This window comes from Poeciliopsis prolifica, unplaced genomic scaffold (assembly GCF_027474105.1).
Source record: "Poeciliopsis prolifica strain line A6 unplaced genomic scaffold, Auburn_PproV2 SCAFFOLD103, whole genome shotgun sequence".
NCBI lineage: Eukaryota > Metazoa > Chordata > Actinopteri > Cyprinodontiformes > Poeciliidae > Poeciliopsis > Poeciliopsis prolifica.
Window position 1 is genome coordinate 766,535 of NW_026562478.1, and position 18,051 is coordinate 784,585.

Below are 18,051 nucleotides of genomic sequence, written 5' to 3' on the forward strand. Positions count from 1 at the left end.
ATGAACCGACTTCATGTTATTGGCGCTTTGCAGAAAACAAACTCCTTTTGTTCATTTGCCTGCTCCTCCAAAGCTTCGGGGTAAATGGGTTTTGTCATTTAGGTCTGCAGGTAAATTTGTCCTTCATTTGCCAGAAGTCAAATGTTTTGTAGGTCAGCAGGATTAAGGTGGGAGTGATGTTCTAAAGCTCTTTAATGAACGTTGCAAATAAAACGCCAGACAGAAAGAAGTTGCTAGATCCTCAACTGGAAGAATCTGAGCAGGTAATGGCAGCATACACTCTTTAATGCTTTAGTTTTACTTTTAATCTGATTAAACTGCAGAAACACAAAATCTTACCAAGTACTTTTGGTTTAGTTTCTGGTGCCAATATCTTGGTAAACTTGAAATAAGACAAAAGTTACTTTTCAGCAAGATATGAGCTTTTTTTAAGTAAGTAATTTCATAACAAGACATTTTCCATGTTATACATTTATTTGCCAATGAAACTAGAAATTTTCATCAGTATAAAAGAGTTATTTATTTAAAACAAGCTGAAAACTAGACAAAAACTGGAAACTAGACAAAAACAATTGGTAAGGTTTTCTATATTTTGCACTGTAAGTCTTGTTCATCTCAGTATTTAGTTTTTCATGTTCCCCAGTAATGCATTTGGTTCATGTCTGATCAGAAACTGACAAAAGCAGTTTGTGAAAACGGTCTGAAGATGAAGCACAGCCTCTGCGACCCTCTGATTCTCCTCCTCATCCTCGGCAGCAGCGGCGATGCAGATGGCCTGGGATCCGTCCTGCACATTTCATACAAACACCTCAGATATCCTCTAACCTGGGAGAACGCCCAAAGCTTCTGCAGGCGGTAAGATGCCTGATTTACTCAAATCGTAAACCAGGAGTTGCTAAAGGAACCCATGTTCTCATATTTGAATCAAGATCATCGTAAATATTCAGTGTCTGAGTTTTTCTAGACCTCAGAGCAGCAAGTGCCGTAATGAACTCAAAGACCGAATGCGATCACAGTGCTGCTTCGCAGTGGTTGTTTGTAGAAATCCATCTTTTCGCCTTAATCAAGTGTATTTGTTCAGCACAGTTCCGCATCAAGGCAGTTCAAAGTGCAATTTTATTCCAAATTGAACTGAGTCCATCACACCATCAAGTGAAAATGCTATAAAATAAAGTCCTCCTGAAATCTGCAGTGAACTTCCTTCATCACTGCAATGGTTGCCTGTAAAATTCAGAATGTGCTACAAATAAAATCAAATGCTGATTGAATAAAGGGCTGAACTTTATTTAATCAGCCGATGAGAACATTGCTCTAAAGCTGCAGGTTTACTCATCGTTTCCATTATAAAGGGTGTTTTTATTATTTGTTGGTTTATTTTACTCTGAATTGTTTCTCCTCTGGATTTAGCTACTTTTTTGTTATGCAACACTGATGCACTACATTCTTACCTCTTTTTTTTATTTAAGGTTTTACTTTGTTTTGTATCTATTTAACTGTTTTTTGTATCTACAATCAAATTTCAGTCAAGAAAGAAACATGGCTACACAATTTCACTTTTTCATTTTAAAAGTTATTAACAAACAACATGAAGACATTGTCTTCTGGAATGTCTCTTCATGAATCCATGGCTTTACTTTTTTGTCCCTGCAGTGAATTCACTGACCTGGCCACCTTCTATTCACTGTCGGATGTAAACGCTGCGTACTTCAAGAGCTATAACTCCTGGATCGGTCTGCACAAAGACACCTCTTGGTTATTCGGCACCAAGTGGATCTGGTCTGACGGTCAAACCCACAAAGTCAACTGGCAAGACAACGTGGAAAACGCCGAGGGAAACTGTGCTTCTGTGGCATACAAAGACAAAAAGTAAGAGTGACTCAAAATTGAAGCCTTCTGCATGGAAATGTAATTTTTTTTTTTTTTTTTTACTAAATTTTTCACCAATTACCATCGTCTTCATTGTTAATGGTAGAAATATCATCTTGTTTATCAGCTCCAGTTGTCTTTCATTTTGCATTGAGTGTTGAGCTGTACTGTGTTTGTGAAACAAGCTTTTTGTAATAAATCATTTTAAATTTCCACTTTCCTTTCTCTGGACACATTTATGTTTCCAGCAGCTTCCGTAAAACTGTTACGGAAGCTGTTACAACACCCTGGTGTCGTAACAGGACTTAAAAGTGATTTGAATTTTACGCCTTGAAATTGGGCGTCTGTCTCTTTAAGAAGCTCCTGCTCTTTCTGATGCTCGTCATCACAACAGTGCTCCTTTGTTATGGCATTTTCAACCGGTTTTAGGATCACTGGACTCTGAATAGCAACTGTTCCTCCAGATGGAAATGGCGTCGTTTTGTGAGGAGGTTTAAGGTGTTCCACATATTAAAAAACATAAAATTACAACAAATTTTCCGCCACAAAGATTCAAAAACTTCTGAAACATGCACGAAGGAATCAAAGGAATAATTAATGAGGGATGAACATTGCAACATGGCTCCCAGAATCTCCTGTTCATCCTGTTTTCTTAAACGTTGATGATTCAGTAAATGTCGATTGTTCTCTTTACAGGATCTACGTCAGAGACTGCGGGAACCGTCTGTTCTTCACCTGTCAGACGTCTGATAAGAATTATGTCTTCATACTGGAGGCAAAGACTTGGCCAGAAGCATTGGACTACTGCAGGTCAAACTATCGCGACCTGGTCAGTTTTTCTAGCGACGATTACGACGACGTCTTCTTTGACCGGGAGATTCCCACCTGGATCGGACTTCACAGAGACGGTAAACGATCACTGCTAAAACCAGGATATGATTCACTTGTTAAATATTTACAGTGACGACCAAAGATTTGGTTTCTGCTTCAGACCTTTAGATTTTTCATTGGGATTTTATGGTTGACCATTCCAAAGAAACACTTAATTTTGAACCAGGTATAATAACACTTTGATGTAGTAATCATCATCACAGCAAGCTGAGAAGGATTTAAAGAAACTCATTTATCAAGCCTCCTTCTGCCCCTCAGTGACTCATGTTTAAGTAAATCAGAAAACCTGCTTGTTTAAACATTTGGCTGATTTGCAATTCATGAGAATCATTCAGTGTAACTTCCTGGTTTAAAGCTCTTTTTCATTTGTATATTTGCAGCAATAGATTTTAACAGCTTCAAGTGGGAAAACAATGACTGATCTTATAATCCTTCCCAAACTTCACACCTTTGACACCTTTACTGCTTTTGCAAATGAATGTTTAAATTTTGTTGTTGTTGTTTTTTATGAAAAATATCTGAAATGTGTTGCATGCATTTTTTATTTAGTCAACAATTTCAAACATTTAGAGAGCAATTCTGGTTTAAGTTGCAGAGTTGGTGCAGGATGAAGAGTTTAGGATGTTTTTAGGATTATTGAACTCAACAATGCCAATAAATTTATTGCCTCTTTTTCAAAGGAGCATCGTGGAAATGGAGCTGGGGAGACACTGAATATACAAACTGGTTAGGAGAGCTGAGCGCCAGCAATGACTGCGGCTCGATCTCCTCGCTGACGAAGACGACGGCTCCCCAAGGCTGCGGTACTCCCCTCCCGTCCCTCTGCATCGCAGACAATCTGGTCCTGATGAAGGAGAAGAGGAGCTGGCAGGAGGCGCTGGAGCTCTGCAGAGGCCTCCAGTCCTCCAGCGACCTGCGTTACGATCTGCTCAGCCTGCAGCCTGCAGACAATCAGGACTTCATCAGGACCAAGGTCATGCAGGCCGACACAGAGGAGGTAAGAGACAAATACCAATGTAGAAAAATGTCTTACAAATATCATTTTATAAGATGTAAGGTAAACAAGGACAAAAGGACAAAAAACTTGATTTTAATAATTTTAAACATCAAACTCAATGCAAAATACATCAAATGATAAATAATGTAGATTTGGCCCTAATTCAACTGCTGGCCCAAAAGCAGCAAAAAGAAAAAAACTTGAAGGGAAGATTAATTTAAAACACAGGATTTCTACTTTTATCCATGAAAAATAATGGTTATGTACAAAAAAATGATTTTACGGCCTTATCCAACGGTTTCACAGATCTTAAGTTTAATACAAATGAACCAAACTCTACAGATTTATAAAAGTAATCCGTTGCTTCTGCAGGTTTGGACCGGCCTGCGTTTCCTGGCTGGTGATTGGCTGTGGGTGAACGGAGCAGACATGTTGTTCACCGATCTGCCCTTCTGCCCCGCCCCGGGGCAACACTGTGGGATCCTATCCAAAAGGAGCAGCAGCAGCATGGAGACCAGGGATTGTTCAGAGGGAAAAAACTTCCTGTGTTACAGTTACAAACCTGTGGTCTAAATAAAGGTCTTCTGACTCTTGGAGAAATCTGTTTTCTATGACAGAAACTGATATGAAAGTTTAGCAAATACCACAAATTATCTGTTATATTTAGTTTATGTTATAGGTGTAAATATTTAATCAACTTTGTTTGCCCAAGTTTTATGATTTCCTGTGTTTTATAACTATAATTCACCACATTTCCAAGTTTAATTTCAAAAGCTACACCCAACCGTAATTCAAAGTCAGACATTTTCAATCAAGAAATTACTAAACTGGAGCCGTCCTGACAGCATGAAGCAGGCCAGAGGATCTGAAAAAGCTTCGATTCAAGTCGTCAGTCCGTCTGGAAGAGTTTCCACCGTTTCTAAGACTTTATGACGCTGGAGAAGCACAGATGGAGAAAACGAGGAAACGGCGGAGAAGTTACTGCAACTCTGTTATTTTTGAAAAAAGACTTTTTCAATTATTGTTCAGTATCAGCAAGATTATGCTGAAAGAAACTCTTAAAACGTTTGTATCTTTTACTATTCTTCTAAATAATTGTGAATTTCTTCTATATTTTCCAAGCGACATCAAACTTTTGGCTGAAAATTGTATCAGAATGTTCAGAAAATGTCCGAAGTCATTTTGAGAGCCACAAAAAATATTTATTTCTTTTGTAGAAATTAAAATAATGCAAGTTCAACTAAAAAGGCTAAGGTGCATTTATTATTAATATTATTATTATTATTATTATATTACATTTCAAATGCAATTCTAAACAGGTGTGTTTTTAGTCGAGATTTAAAGGAAGTCAGGGTTTCTGCTGTTTTACAGTTTTCTGGAAATTTGTTCCAAATGTTTGGTGCATAGATGCTGAAAGCTGCTTCTCCTCTCTTGGTTCTGGTTCTGGGGATGCAAAGCAGACCAGAACCAGAACCTGAGAGGTCTGGAAGGTTGATACAACAACAGCAGATCTTTGCTAGCAGTCAAATATTCCTGCCAGATAGTGATAACACCAGACTGATGATTGATTTAAATCTTATCTACTAAGCAAATAATGAGTTTAAAACATGGAGGCTAAAACAACAGGACCTGCAGTCGAGGTTTGGAGGCTCATAAAGCAGCAGCATCACGAAGCATCACACGAAGTCCGGTAATCACACTAATAACGAGGTGAATACTAGAATTGTTTGACTATTCATACTATTTCCTGCAAGGCAGGAAATAAAAGATTTAGTTTGAATTAACCCTTTGCATTAATAAAGCCTTTTTTTATAGAACTGGACGTTGAAGATGATGAACGTTTCTGGATCCTGGATCTTCCTCCTCCTCTGCACTAGCTTTGCATTTTCCCTGAAATCAGTACTGGAGCGAGAGTTCAGGTACAACGTCTATCCAAGCACCTGGGAGAACGCGCGGAACGTCTGCAGAAGGTGAGATTTCTGTTCATTGTTAAAACTAATCAGTGGCGAATTCTAGGTGTGAATGAAAAGTTGTTTTTGTCAGAAAAACCAACAACCAGATTCATGAGAACTATTGCTTCACGCATCTTCCATCACGTTTGAAAGAGGAGGAAATAATGCTGGAAAATCTCATTTTATTTTTCGCGTTGTCAGCAAAAAGGATGGAAAGTGTTGGTGAGACGTTCTCCCACTGCACTGGACCAGAACCGAGCAAGGGGAGGAGAATTCGTCAATTAGTCTTCTAAACGACCTGCTCTGTTCTGTGGTTAGAATTATAATGGCTTCTGGAAGTTGAGTAATTGTGATTGGACCACAAAATTCAGACCAATCACAAGATGAGTGGAAAAAATGAGGCTGAGGACGAAATAACAGGATTTTAATCATGTAGCTGCGACAATGAGAACTAATTTTGACAGTTCAGCTCGACGCTGAAGAGCCCTTAAAAAAAAGTCCCGGGTTTGGGTCAGGGCCTGGCGCTGGCCCAAAACCCAGACTACGGACTCACAAGGACTCCAGCCCATGAAAGATTCAGGAAGTATGAAACAACTGGAGAGTTGGATAGAGCTCTCCAATCCAGTACTGGTTGGAATCTTACATGAAGAACATAGATTTCTATGACCAGTTTTCATCGAAGTGGACAGAAGTCACATACGGGACACCCCAAGGCTCAATCCTGGGACCCCTCAATCTCTATATGCTCCCACTAGCTCAGGTTATAACAGGAAATAAGATTGGCTTCTGTAACTGCAGAAAATACACAGCTCTACATTACGATGTCACCAGGTGACCTTTGAATTACCTGTTGCCGTTTCATTTTTGGTCAAGTCATACTGGAGCGTCATAACATTTCAGACACTTCAGGCGTGGTTGTTGTTCAATAAACACACAAAAAAAAAATACAATATCAATTGACTGAAGTAATCTAGTTATTCTTCCTCTAAAGATCCAAATGAAGCTCAAAAATATGAAATGTGTGAAGCAGTGACAGTTCAGCAGAAATTAATTTTGATTTAAGCATTTACATCAACAGGGATGTTTTTGCAACTAATTTCTAAGTTTTCCATAATTAGTCTCTTGATTTCTGTAAACGTGATGCGGTCGAACATTAGAGGTGTGACTGAGCTGCAGGTAAGTTCATGAATGTCCTCACTTCATTCTGAAGATTTTCACATTTTCAGCTGCATAGTTTTACTTCTGAATATATGGCTTGTCATTAAAGGAGCTATGCAATCAAAAGAAAGTATTTGTGACTTTGCAATTATGAATCAGATTTTTTTTATTTCCTAAAGCCACTACACCGACCTGGCCACCGTCTACTCAAAAGCAGATGTGCAGAACCGGAACCTGGGGCGATATTACGCCTGGATCGGCCTGGGTGGAGTCAGGACTTACTGGTCTGATCTTGTGTTGTTTGACGGGAAGGGATATTTTCTCAACTCTTTGGAAAACCAAACCTTGGCCAACAGTGCAAAATGTCTTGCAGCCAGCTACCATGTCTGGCATTATAACAGGTAACATCAGACTGTTGTTTTTTGTCTCTGCAGTTTGTGGATGTCGCTTGTGCGTCAGATTTATGGGTGTACCAGAAACATGCAAATACAAAGGTTCCTAAACTGAAATCTCCTGTTTGGTCAGGTCACAGAAAACGCGTTTTGAGCATTAAGCGCATCAGGTTTATTCTAATCTGTTAAAGGAGGCATGTGGCGGCGCGGCGGCGCATCAAACGCAGCGCAATTTGAATCTTTTCCAGAGTCCAACATCAGAGTCGGAAAAAACTGAGCTTTCGCTGCTGGAACACAGATTGGCCACATATTGTTGCTGTTTGCTCCCATTAACTACGACCAGTCAAGTGAAGACTACAGAGAGAGGAATAGAAAAGATCTTGCTTGTGGAGGACCTACGAAGAAGCTGGATATACAAAATTATAACTTTTACTATTTGAAAATATAACCCTTTCTAAATCTGTCCAGCAAAAACGTTCAGTCGCATTAAATAAACGCTGAATATGCAGGAGACAGTTGAATAGTTTGAAGGACAGGATGTCTCCTCCGAAGGCCGTTCCAAAGCAAAACGAAGGAAAACCTATGTATGGAAACACCTTAGTGACAATAATAATCCAAAATAAAACACAAATGAGAACCAAAAACAGCCTTTCATTACAATTAGTGGATGAAATAACTAAATTTTCAAGATGATTTTTATTTTTGTTTGCACTGAACAGATGCACTAATCATTTCTTTGCTTCCACTTCATTCTGCATGACTGACTCTCTGCACTAACAACAGCTATCCACTAATCAACAGGTAGGAAGCAGATCCATTAGCAATAAGTTTTTAAAACAAAATTATTTTTTTATTACGTATGTTCATGTACTGTCATCGGAAGTCAGAATGACTTTTTAATCTTATACACATTGGCTAATTTAGTCAATAATCTATGGTAATTATTTATGTTCCTTTGTTCTTGTTTCTCTTGAAAGAGTTTATGGCCTGAATTGTGGAAATGAGTTCTTCTTCATCTGCCAGTACGACAGTTCACATTATAACCAGGCAAAGGAGTATATTTTCATATCTGAAGCGAAGAACTGGTCTGCGGCTCAGCAGTACTGTAAGGACAACCATGAAGAGCTGGCAAATATCGACGGTCATCGTCTGACCAGCAACATTCATTCTGAGGATTTTCCCTTCTGGATTGGACTTCATCGAGACGGTAAAAACTCAGGGCTACAGCTTGCAGCGATTTTTATAAAATCAATTACATTAGTCATCATAACAGTAATAATAGAGTAGCGAACATAAAACATCTTTCTTTCTTCTCACTGCCAGCTGCCTGAATTTTTCACATCTGTTCTGCAGGTGGATGGTGGAACTGGACTGAGGGCCCTTCAGAATATAAAAGCTGGGAAATAAATGAGCCGAGTTCCAACGGCGACTGTGTCTCCATGTCCTCCGAGTCGTTCAACATGGCTGCCCAAAACTGCGACAAGCGATTCCCCTTCCTCTGCGTCTCGGACAACGTGGTTCTGGTGAAGGAGAACCGGAGCTGGGAGGAGGCGCTGGAGCACTGCAGAGGCCTCGGGTCGTCCAACTACAGCGACGAGCGCTACGATCTGCTCAGCCTGCAGCCGGGAGAGGAGCACATGCTGAGGAAGGTCCTGGAGGCCGACACTGAGGAGGTGGGCTGACAAAAGAAATCTTTTTTTTACCTCCATTTGGGTCTCAACTGCTTCAGAAACAACCCAAGAGTTAAAAAAAATAAATAAATAACAATAAGTTCATGTCTTTTGGTGTCTGGAAAATGAGCCGTCTCAAAAACATTCAGAATGTAGCGTCACAAATCTGTTACCTAGCAACCCCATCAAAGTTCAGCTTGTTACCAAGCAACCCAAGCTGAGCTCCAGCATCTCTGACGGCTGTATGCAACGTACAATGGCTGCTGGAAAAGACGAGCGTTGACTTACGACCCAGAAACCACCTGCTGAATTCTTATTGGTTGTGCAGGAGGCTCGATTAATGCTTTTCAAAGATGTATAGCTGTATATTTGAGCATCTGTTTCTATTTTTACTAGGGCTGTTGTAAAAAAAATATTTTAGTAATCGAGTACCCTATAGATTATTTTTATAACTAATCAGTAATCCTCTCTCTCTCTCTCTCTCTCTCTCTCTCTCTCTCTCTCTCAACACGTAAACATTGAGTTGAGGGGCGCGGCCAGCAGCAGCTTATTTGGATTTAAAGTGACAAGACGTCCGAGAAGAAGTTCACTCTGAAAGAAGCTCAAAATAAAGTAGAATCTCAATACCTAAGAATAATTTTGTGCAATAAATGAAATAAACTTGTTTTGTTTCACCAACAGAACAATCCTAACCTATTCAAGGAAGCAGAAAGGGTCACCGTTAGCATACCAGTCCTATTTTTAAATATTAACATTGAAGAATATGATTTTACTTCACTTTCTGCATTTTCTACCCATTGAAAGAAAAACAAACATGTTTTAACCAAAAGTTCACCAGATAAAGACACACCTGCAGTTTATTAATGTTTCATAAGTTTTCATTGAAATAAAACGCTTTGGAAAAATTTTTCTTTATCTGATTTTATTTTTTGTTGCTTTTATGAATTATTGCTATTATGGCCCCTTTACCAACTTTACCACTAAACTTTATATTTCCTTGTGATATAAGTTTTAAATATAAAATGGTTTATAATTTGATCAGTTACTCAGTAACTGAATATTTTTTTTTTACCAAATATTATATAATTAATTATAAGTAATTTTTTGGACGTATACATTTTTCCTTATTACTTGAGTAAACTTTACATAGATCAATATTGAAACATATTGATCTTAAATATGCTTTGCCTAAAGAACTTCCATGTAAATGCCGATGATGAACAAAGTCTGAGGTTTGCAAACGTCTGTATTTGTGTGCGACATGATGCCTGATAAATCTGGGTTTTTGTTCCTGCAGGTTTGGACCGGCCTCCGTTTCCTGGCTGGTGATTGGCTGTGGGTGAACGGAGCAGACATGTTGCACACTGACCTGCCCTCTTGCCCCGCCCCGGGGCAACACTGTGGGGCGCTGTCAAAAAACGAGACCGCTGGACTAAAGACCAAAGACTGTTTGGAGAAAAAGAACTTCCTCTGTTACCACGAAACAGCCAAACATCAGTAAGAAGCCCGATCATCTCTGCAGCACATTTAAAAAGAGATTCTGCTTTTGACTATGCAACATTCCTTAGATATATAGATTTAACTGAGATAATATTATAAAATAGTAGCTATTTAGGAAATATATTAAATATATTTTTATTAGGGGTTTGTAACATAAATTGTAAATGAACAACTTAAAATTTCTGACGTTTTTCATTGTTTAAACTAAAGAATAAAAAGAATAATTCAAGGATTCAATGAGGTGCTGCCATTTTGTTGTGGTGTTTACTGTCCTGTTGATCGATTTGCTCTTTCTCAGCCTGCTAACATGTATCATCCATCCATCCATCCATCCATCCATCCATCCATTTATCCATCCATCCCTCCATCCATCCATCATCCATCCATCCATCCATCCATCCATCCATCCATCCATCCATCCATCCATCCATCCATCCATCCATTTATCCATCCATCCATCCATCCATCCATTCATCCATCCATCCATCCATCCATCCATCCATCCATCCATCCATCCATCCATCCATCCATCCATCCTTCCATCCTTCCATCCTTCCATTTATCCAAGTAACAGTGATGATGAGGGTTGAAATAGTTTCTCAATAATTTAGTTTTCTGATGTGACTTTTTGCCTAATTCAGTTCCTTTTAGGTATTAATGTGTTTTCTCGATTTTATCATTTATTATGACTTAAATATTGTTTTGTCTAGTTTTTGTAGTGCTGTTTTTTTCATACTTTGATTCATTTACAGATGCAGAATTGAAAAAGGCTAAAGTACAATAATTACTTTAGCCTTTTCATACATAGATTGGATAATAAATACTCTACAGAAGATATTGTTTTCAAAAAGTGTCCTGAATTATTGTTGAACAACCAAGCTTTAGTGTTTCCTCCCAACTAGTGAAAGTCCCACCAGGAGGAGTGGCAGACAACTCTTGGCCACTAGGAGTAGTACTACTAGCCCTACAAGGAGTAGTCCCCTAATAGTACTCCTTGTAGTTGTAATAATACTAGAATTTGTAATAATTTCCAAATGGCTGACATAAAATACTGTAAATGTCACATCAGTTCAAAAGGCAAATAAATAAATTCAGAAACATGGAAACAAAGAATATCTTTTTCTGTAAGTTTTAGCTTCATAAACACATGATATAGTTCTGCTCAGCTTTAGTTTCCCCAGTAATTATTTCAGTTAACAAAAATGTTTTCTCAAATTCAGTGATTATTTTGTTAGTTTCAGTGAAACAAGCGAGATAATGCTTCATTTGCTCTCCTGCTCCACCTAGTGGACAATAAAGCAGTGAGTGATTAAAATAATGACTTTATTTTGCACATTTTAAATTTAATACCGGTAAATAAAAGGATTTTGTGATCCCAATACACAAATTCTGTCTTAACTTAATCAGTTGTGATAATTATCCAGTATCAATATCAACAAAATCCTTAAAAAAAAATAGTGAGTAAACTAAAATAAAAAATGCTTTATTTTATGTTTGGACAAAACTATTTTGTCTGTGAACAATTCTTTGTATATTTTTTGCTTAAATCTGATTTAGTGGCATTTGTTAGTGTATCTGTTGCTTACAGACAAACTGAAGCTTTCTGCTCAGAAATTAAAGAAAAATTAATGTTTATCGTAATATTAAAACAATCCATGTCTGAGCCAGTTAATTTACATTTTATTTAGATTTTCTAGTTGAGAAAAAAAAATTGAAGTTGTGATGAAGAGCAAAATATTCCAAATATATTTATTCCTTTAATCATCATGAGACACCACAAACCATAATCTTGGGAGAAGATTATGTTCTTTATTTATACCTTTATTTTTTTAACCATAAATCCTAAATAAAGACAGCAGATTAGCAACACAAAGACAGAGAGTTTCCTCTGTCATGTTCAGGAAAGTCAAAACAATTCATTTGTTTTTAAAATCATTTTGTGGTGCAACATCTCTAAATGTTACAAATTGTCTACATTTTTACTAAACTAGTTTTAAGAAACAATAAAATTTCAAATTAATTGTTATCTTCTGCTAGAAAGTACAGATTTGAGTAAAATGTTGTATTTCCTGAAGCTAACTGGCTGCTAACAGATCAGGCAGGAAAACTGTAACAGAGGAAGTTTTTCCTCTCTGAGCAGTCTCTGTGCTCCACGGCGCCGGTGTTGCTCTTGGATAACGCTCCGCAGCGCCGCTCCTGCACGGGGCACTGAAGCAGGTCAGAGGTCATCTCTGCTCCGTCCACCCACAGCCACTCGTCGCCCAGGAAACGGAGGCCGGTCCACACCTGCAGGAGGAAAACAGTGACTTTCAGAGATCTATCCAAAGTGCAGAAGAATATGTTTTTCAGACATGATGCCAATAATTACTGGCAGAGAAACATCTGCTGGATGAGCAACTCTGGTGGAGACAAATTCATCTATTGGTGGATTTTCTGTGCAAAGTAATTCAAATTATTTGTTGAAAATTTGCCTCTAAGCAAATTATTTTCAAACAGCATATGTAAAATATTCAATACAAAATGAATCTGGAGATGCTACTGGTTGAGTTTTCTGGGCCAATGTAGAAAAAAAAAGAAAATATTTGCCAAAAATATTCAGTAAAAAATCATTTAGAAAATAAGGAAATTTCTGAGCTTCAACAGCCAAACAAGCAAAAATATACTCAAAAACTTTGACATTAATTTCAAAGATTTTTCAGAAATACCTTCAACATTTAAAAAGTTTAATATTTGCAACTTTGCAGCTCAGAATTTTTTTTTTTTCCTAGAAAATTTCTGAGTTTGATTAAAAATTTCTGAGTTTTTCTCACAAATGTTTGACTTCTGGAAAATGCAGCACTAATTGCAGAAATACAGTCAGAGAGTTTTCTGACTGCTTCCTCAGTCAGAAAGCAACAATCAGAGCCAGGAGGATGGTCTCAGCGCCATCAGTCATCCTCCTTCAGGCTTCTGTAAGCTTCAGTAAAGGAGGATGATTGACAGCGATAAGACCCTCCTCCTTTTTTTTCTTTTTATTTTTGTAAAAGCTACAAACTGCAAATTTAACGTCCTGCTGTGTTTCAGCTGACAGGTCGGGTCAGACCAGCAGTGTTTGGATGCACCTCCTCGGTGTCGGCCGCCATGACTTGTCTCATCATGTACTGGTGTTCGTCTCCAGGCTGAACGCTGACCAGGTCGAAGAGGAGGCCGTTTCCACTGAGGCCCCGGCAGTGCTCCAGCGCCTCCTCCCAGCTCTTCTGCTCCTTCACCAGCTGCACGCTGACATTCCTGTGCCCCATGCAGACGAAGGGAAGCTGGACGTCGCAGGGCTTGGTGGACATCTGCCTGCTCAGCGAGGAGACGGCCACGCAGTCGCCATCTCTGTTCGGCTCGTTATTTCTCCAGTTTATATAACCTGAACCTCCAGAGGTCCAGGAGAATGAGTCCCCAACTAAAACACATATCAAACTTTTGAGTTTACGGTCTGTTTACAACCTGCAATAAAAGTCGCATATAGATCATCATTAAAGACAGAGACGGCCCAAAGAATTGCTGCTTCGGGCCACTGCATCAACAATGGGCCCCAAGAAAACACCAAGCTAGCATGATTATATATTTAAAACAATATTTAGTACAATCTAAATTCCACCGCAAATGAAAAAAAAATATTTTATTATTTTTCTGGTTGTTACAGAAATTATAGCTCCACCTGTTGCTGACGCTACATAAAATATCCAGATTGCTAAATTGTTTAAATGTAAGTGTTTCTCAATTCATATATTTAATTTTTAATGGGAGAGTGATTCTTAACCTACAGTTGAATTATTGAACCCTCATTTAATTTGTCTGCATACATATATTTATCCATTTGTACGTTTTAAAAATTATTTAATATTTTATTTTTTATGTATTTTTTTTAGCTGAATTTTATTTCACTTTATTTTAAAATAAAATAAATGTGGGCAGGAGCTGTTCAGTGTTTGTTTGAATGTGTTGTCTGTGTTTCAAATATGCAAAAAATTTCATTTAATATTTTTTAGATGATGTTTCTTTCAAATAGTTCAAATAAAGTGACACACTTAATGCCATTATGCATTCCAAAAAAAATATCTTATTTTATTTTTGTTTGCCGCTGCTATAAAATTAACTCAGCTAAGTCGGTATTATTTCCCAACTAATTTCTTAAGAAAAGTTTGAGCTGACTGGATTTTCTCTCATTCAACGTCAGATTTCTCTGAAAGTTTTCAGAAACATTTGCATGACAAAATGTTTAACATCTTTAAAATTTGCTAAATATTTCAGAAAAATATTTAGCAAATCAGTTTTTACATTGATGATGCCCTAATTATCAGTAAAAAAATTGCAGCAGGTTGCATTTCTGGCTGTTACCTCTCTTCAGACCAATCCAGATGGGAAAGTCAAACTCAGTAAAGATCTCGTTCATTTTGGAGCTGCTGAAACTCGCCAGGTTTCCATTCTGATTTATGCAGTGGTTCCATGCCTGAAACTGAGTCTTTGTCTCATTTACAAACTTGTATGTTCCTCCAATCCGACAGACAAACATCAGACGAGTTCCACAATCTCTGGAATAAATCCTTCAAAGAATCAAAAAAAGGTTCATTTAGAAAACAGAGTAGTGTATAAAATAAAATAAAACTGTCAATCAGATTGCAGCTTAATTAAACAACAATAAATGTTTTTTTTTTCAAGGTTTATAGTTTAGCGGATGATTGTGTTGCATTTTTTAATCTCTATTAATTTACCAAATAGATATAAACTAATGACTTTTAGTCAAAAAAATTAAAAACTATAGAAAAATTAAACAAAATGCATATGTATAGAAAATTATGAGAATAAATCATGCAACAGTAAACTTGAAATAATGTATATTTCAAGTAGATATTATTCTCGCAGTTTTATGACTTATTGAAATATTTTCATATTAGTTTGACTTGATTTCATATTAGTTTGACTTGATTCTTGCATGACTTTGTTCTCAAAATACTAACTCGTATGTATACATACTCATAATTTTTTTATTATTATTATTTTGTATTTTTTTCTTATATAGTCCTAATTCTCTGTTGGTGAAAAGATTTTTAGATAGGAAAACAGGGAATCCCATTACAAAGTTTCCCTAACCCTAACCCTAACCTTAACCCTAACCAGTGAAGCATTATCAGCTGTTGTTTTAACTCTTCTACATCATTTCCTACAAACATTCAATGAAAACTAGTGTCAACTTCTACATGTCTGATCTATGCTGAACGGAGAAGGAAATTAAGTGAATGTAGACTAAAGATGAACAACACATATATCAGTTTTTGTAGACAATCAGGTTAGAAAATTATATTCTTAATGAACAGAAGAGGGCGTAAAAAGAATTGTTTTTGTTTTAAATGAATAAATAATAAAGGAGATTCACTTAGACTGAATGAAACTAAATACATTAGATACCCAATTAAATTGATCTCATTATTACTTTAAAATTTCTTCCCTTACTTTTTGTCACTGAAAGAAACGGAGGCACAAAATTTTCCCCACTTTGGCTCTTCGTTCCCCCAGTCTGAGACATAATGGGTCGCTCCATCAGACCATTTCCACCAATATTTCCACCAATCTCTGTACAGGCCGACCCACACCTCATATTGCTTCAAGTCCATGCTGTTCATGTCTGAGGGTGTAGAGAAGGCGGCCAAATCGATGTGATTGCTTTGGAGAAAAACAAATAAATCATTACATTTGCTAAATAATCATCCATGGTGAAGCGTGAAACAGGCTCTGACTCCTGGCATGGACAATTTCCTCAACGTCTTTTCTATTCTATTCTTAAAGAAGAACAAAAAATATTTTAAAAACAATCATGAACTGAAGAGTTGTAAAGATCCAACAAAAGTTTGATCAAGACTGTTGAAAGACCTATAAGAAAATTCATTATCTGCTTTTTGTGTTCGTCCTTTGGGTGGAATCGCTTAAAGAAATTTCATATCACTTTTATACAGATGATATTCAACTATAAATTACATAAAAAGAAGTTAAAAGCTTTAAACTGACTTTCTGTTGTAAGTTTATTTCAGCTTTGGACGGACTGATGTCACTTCTATACAGATGATATTCAAATGTATGTGACTCTTAAAAAGCAGTTAAAACACATTTTGTCTTTTGTCTTTCTAGTAATTAATTTTAGTAGTTATTTCAATGGTTTTCTCTACTGTGTTTTGTGATGGTTTTGTCTATGAAGAGAATTTAACAAATAAAATGTTCTTAGCTAATAAACAAACCAAATCATTCCCATGTTTTTCACCATTATATCAGTTAATTTATTTTGGTATTTTTGAAGAATGAAAAGTTTCCAACCTCCATTTCTCATAGCATTTTTTTCTGTTTTTGCTTTTTTGACACAAACCAATCTGAGTCAACATGGAAAAAGTAATTGGCAGAATTTTTTACGTCAATAAGCTGCAATTTTCTCCACTTGAGAACTTTAACAGAATAATATTTATCCATTTCTTCAGAATCTGGATAATAAGTCCAGTTGTGCTCTGATTGCCGATTATTCTTATTCTCTGTTTTCTTTCCATTTCTGTAACTTCAGTTCTTGATGTTTTTCTTTCTTTAATCTTATTTATGACAAAATAAATGCACATTGTCATTAGAAAGCCTCACCGCTTGCAGAAATTGCGTGCATCGTTCCACGTCAAACCAAAGGTGAAACGTACGTAATGATTGGACGGAGATGTTCCCTGCGCTTCAGCGGCGATCAAACAGCCGAGCAGAACCAGCGGGCCCAGTTGGATGCTCTGCATCTTTTTTCCTTTATAGCAAAGATGTTTTTTGTTAAATTCAGCTCACTTATCACTTCACGCTTTCTTTTGCTATTAAAAAAGCAAAACAAAATCATTCACATGACAGACATAAACTTTGATCATGTATTGTCAGTATTAGATAATTTACCAGTTGCCTCTCGTCACCCACTGGTTTTTCTTTCTGGTTTTGAACTTGATTGATGAGCCAACAAAGTCCAACTGGACGTCTTGTTATTTTAGGTCGTATTTTCTAGAGCAGGCATTTGCCTGGGAAACACACTTACAGTCATCTGTCACGCCCATCTCGCCTTTAAGACATTTGATTCACCTGTAGGAAAATCAGTGGAAGGATTTTCCTACAGGTGAAAAACAGGAAAATATTCTTCCTGAAGAAAAGGACGTAGCAGGGAAATGAAGGGATTACTTCGCCCCACATGAACTGTTTCAACAGACGACAAAATGCAACAGCCTGGATCACCTGGAGAAAAATGTCACTGGTGTGAGAAATAAAAGCTCAATTGATTAACACCAAGATAAAACCTTGAATGCTCCTGTTCCCTCAGTCTAGAGACAGTCGTTCTGTTTATGCAGCTCCTGCAAGGTCACAACTGGCTGCAAGGTCACGACTTGCATATTTTTTTCTCATTTGATTAACAAAGTTAATGCAGAAAATGACACAGTCTTCAAACGTCTTGGTTGGAAATAATGGAAGTAAAGATGAACTTAATGCTCTGCATGTTGGACTTTAGCTCAGTTTTTAACTCAATGTTTAAGCGTCCTGAGCTCATCCGTTAAACTTGACAGGTCCAGAGTTCCCGGACCTCCCTTCCTGTCAGGATT

General features: G+C 37.3%; 2 protein-coding genes across 2 annotated transcripts; both read left to right on the forward strand.

Moving 5' to 3' along the window:
* Nucleotides 1-706: 706 nt before the first annotated feature.
* Nucleotides 707-4,935, forward strand: LOC129354079 (secretory phospholipase A2 receptor-like). Its single transcript, XM_055023568.1, has 5 exons — nt 707-855; nt 1,651-1,866; nt 2,563-2,774; nt 3,438-3,754; nt 4,127-4,935. Exons 1-5 carry the CDS (start codon nt 707-709, stop codon nt 4,325-4,327), a joined length of 1,095 nt encoding a protein of 364 aa, XP_054879543.1. The 3' UTR covers nt 4,328-4,935.
* A 468-nt stretch (nt 4,936-5,403) lies between these two features.
* LOC129354080 (uncharacterized) lies at nt 5,404-13,824 on the forward strand. The gene is made up of 8 exons (XM_055023569.1): nt 5,404-5,464; nt 5,570-5,724; nt 7,044-7,265; nt 8,040-8,057; nt 8,234-8,463; nt 8,610-8,929; nt 10,224-10,423; nt 13,584-13,824. The coding sequence occupies exons 2-8, from the start codon at nt 5,585-5,587 to the stop codon at nt 13,822-13,824; spliced, it is 1,371 nt and encodes a 456-aa protein (XP_054879544.1). The 5' UTR covers nt 5,404-5,464; nt 5,570-5,584.
* Nucleotides 13,825-18,051: the final 4,227 nt, after the last annotated feature.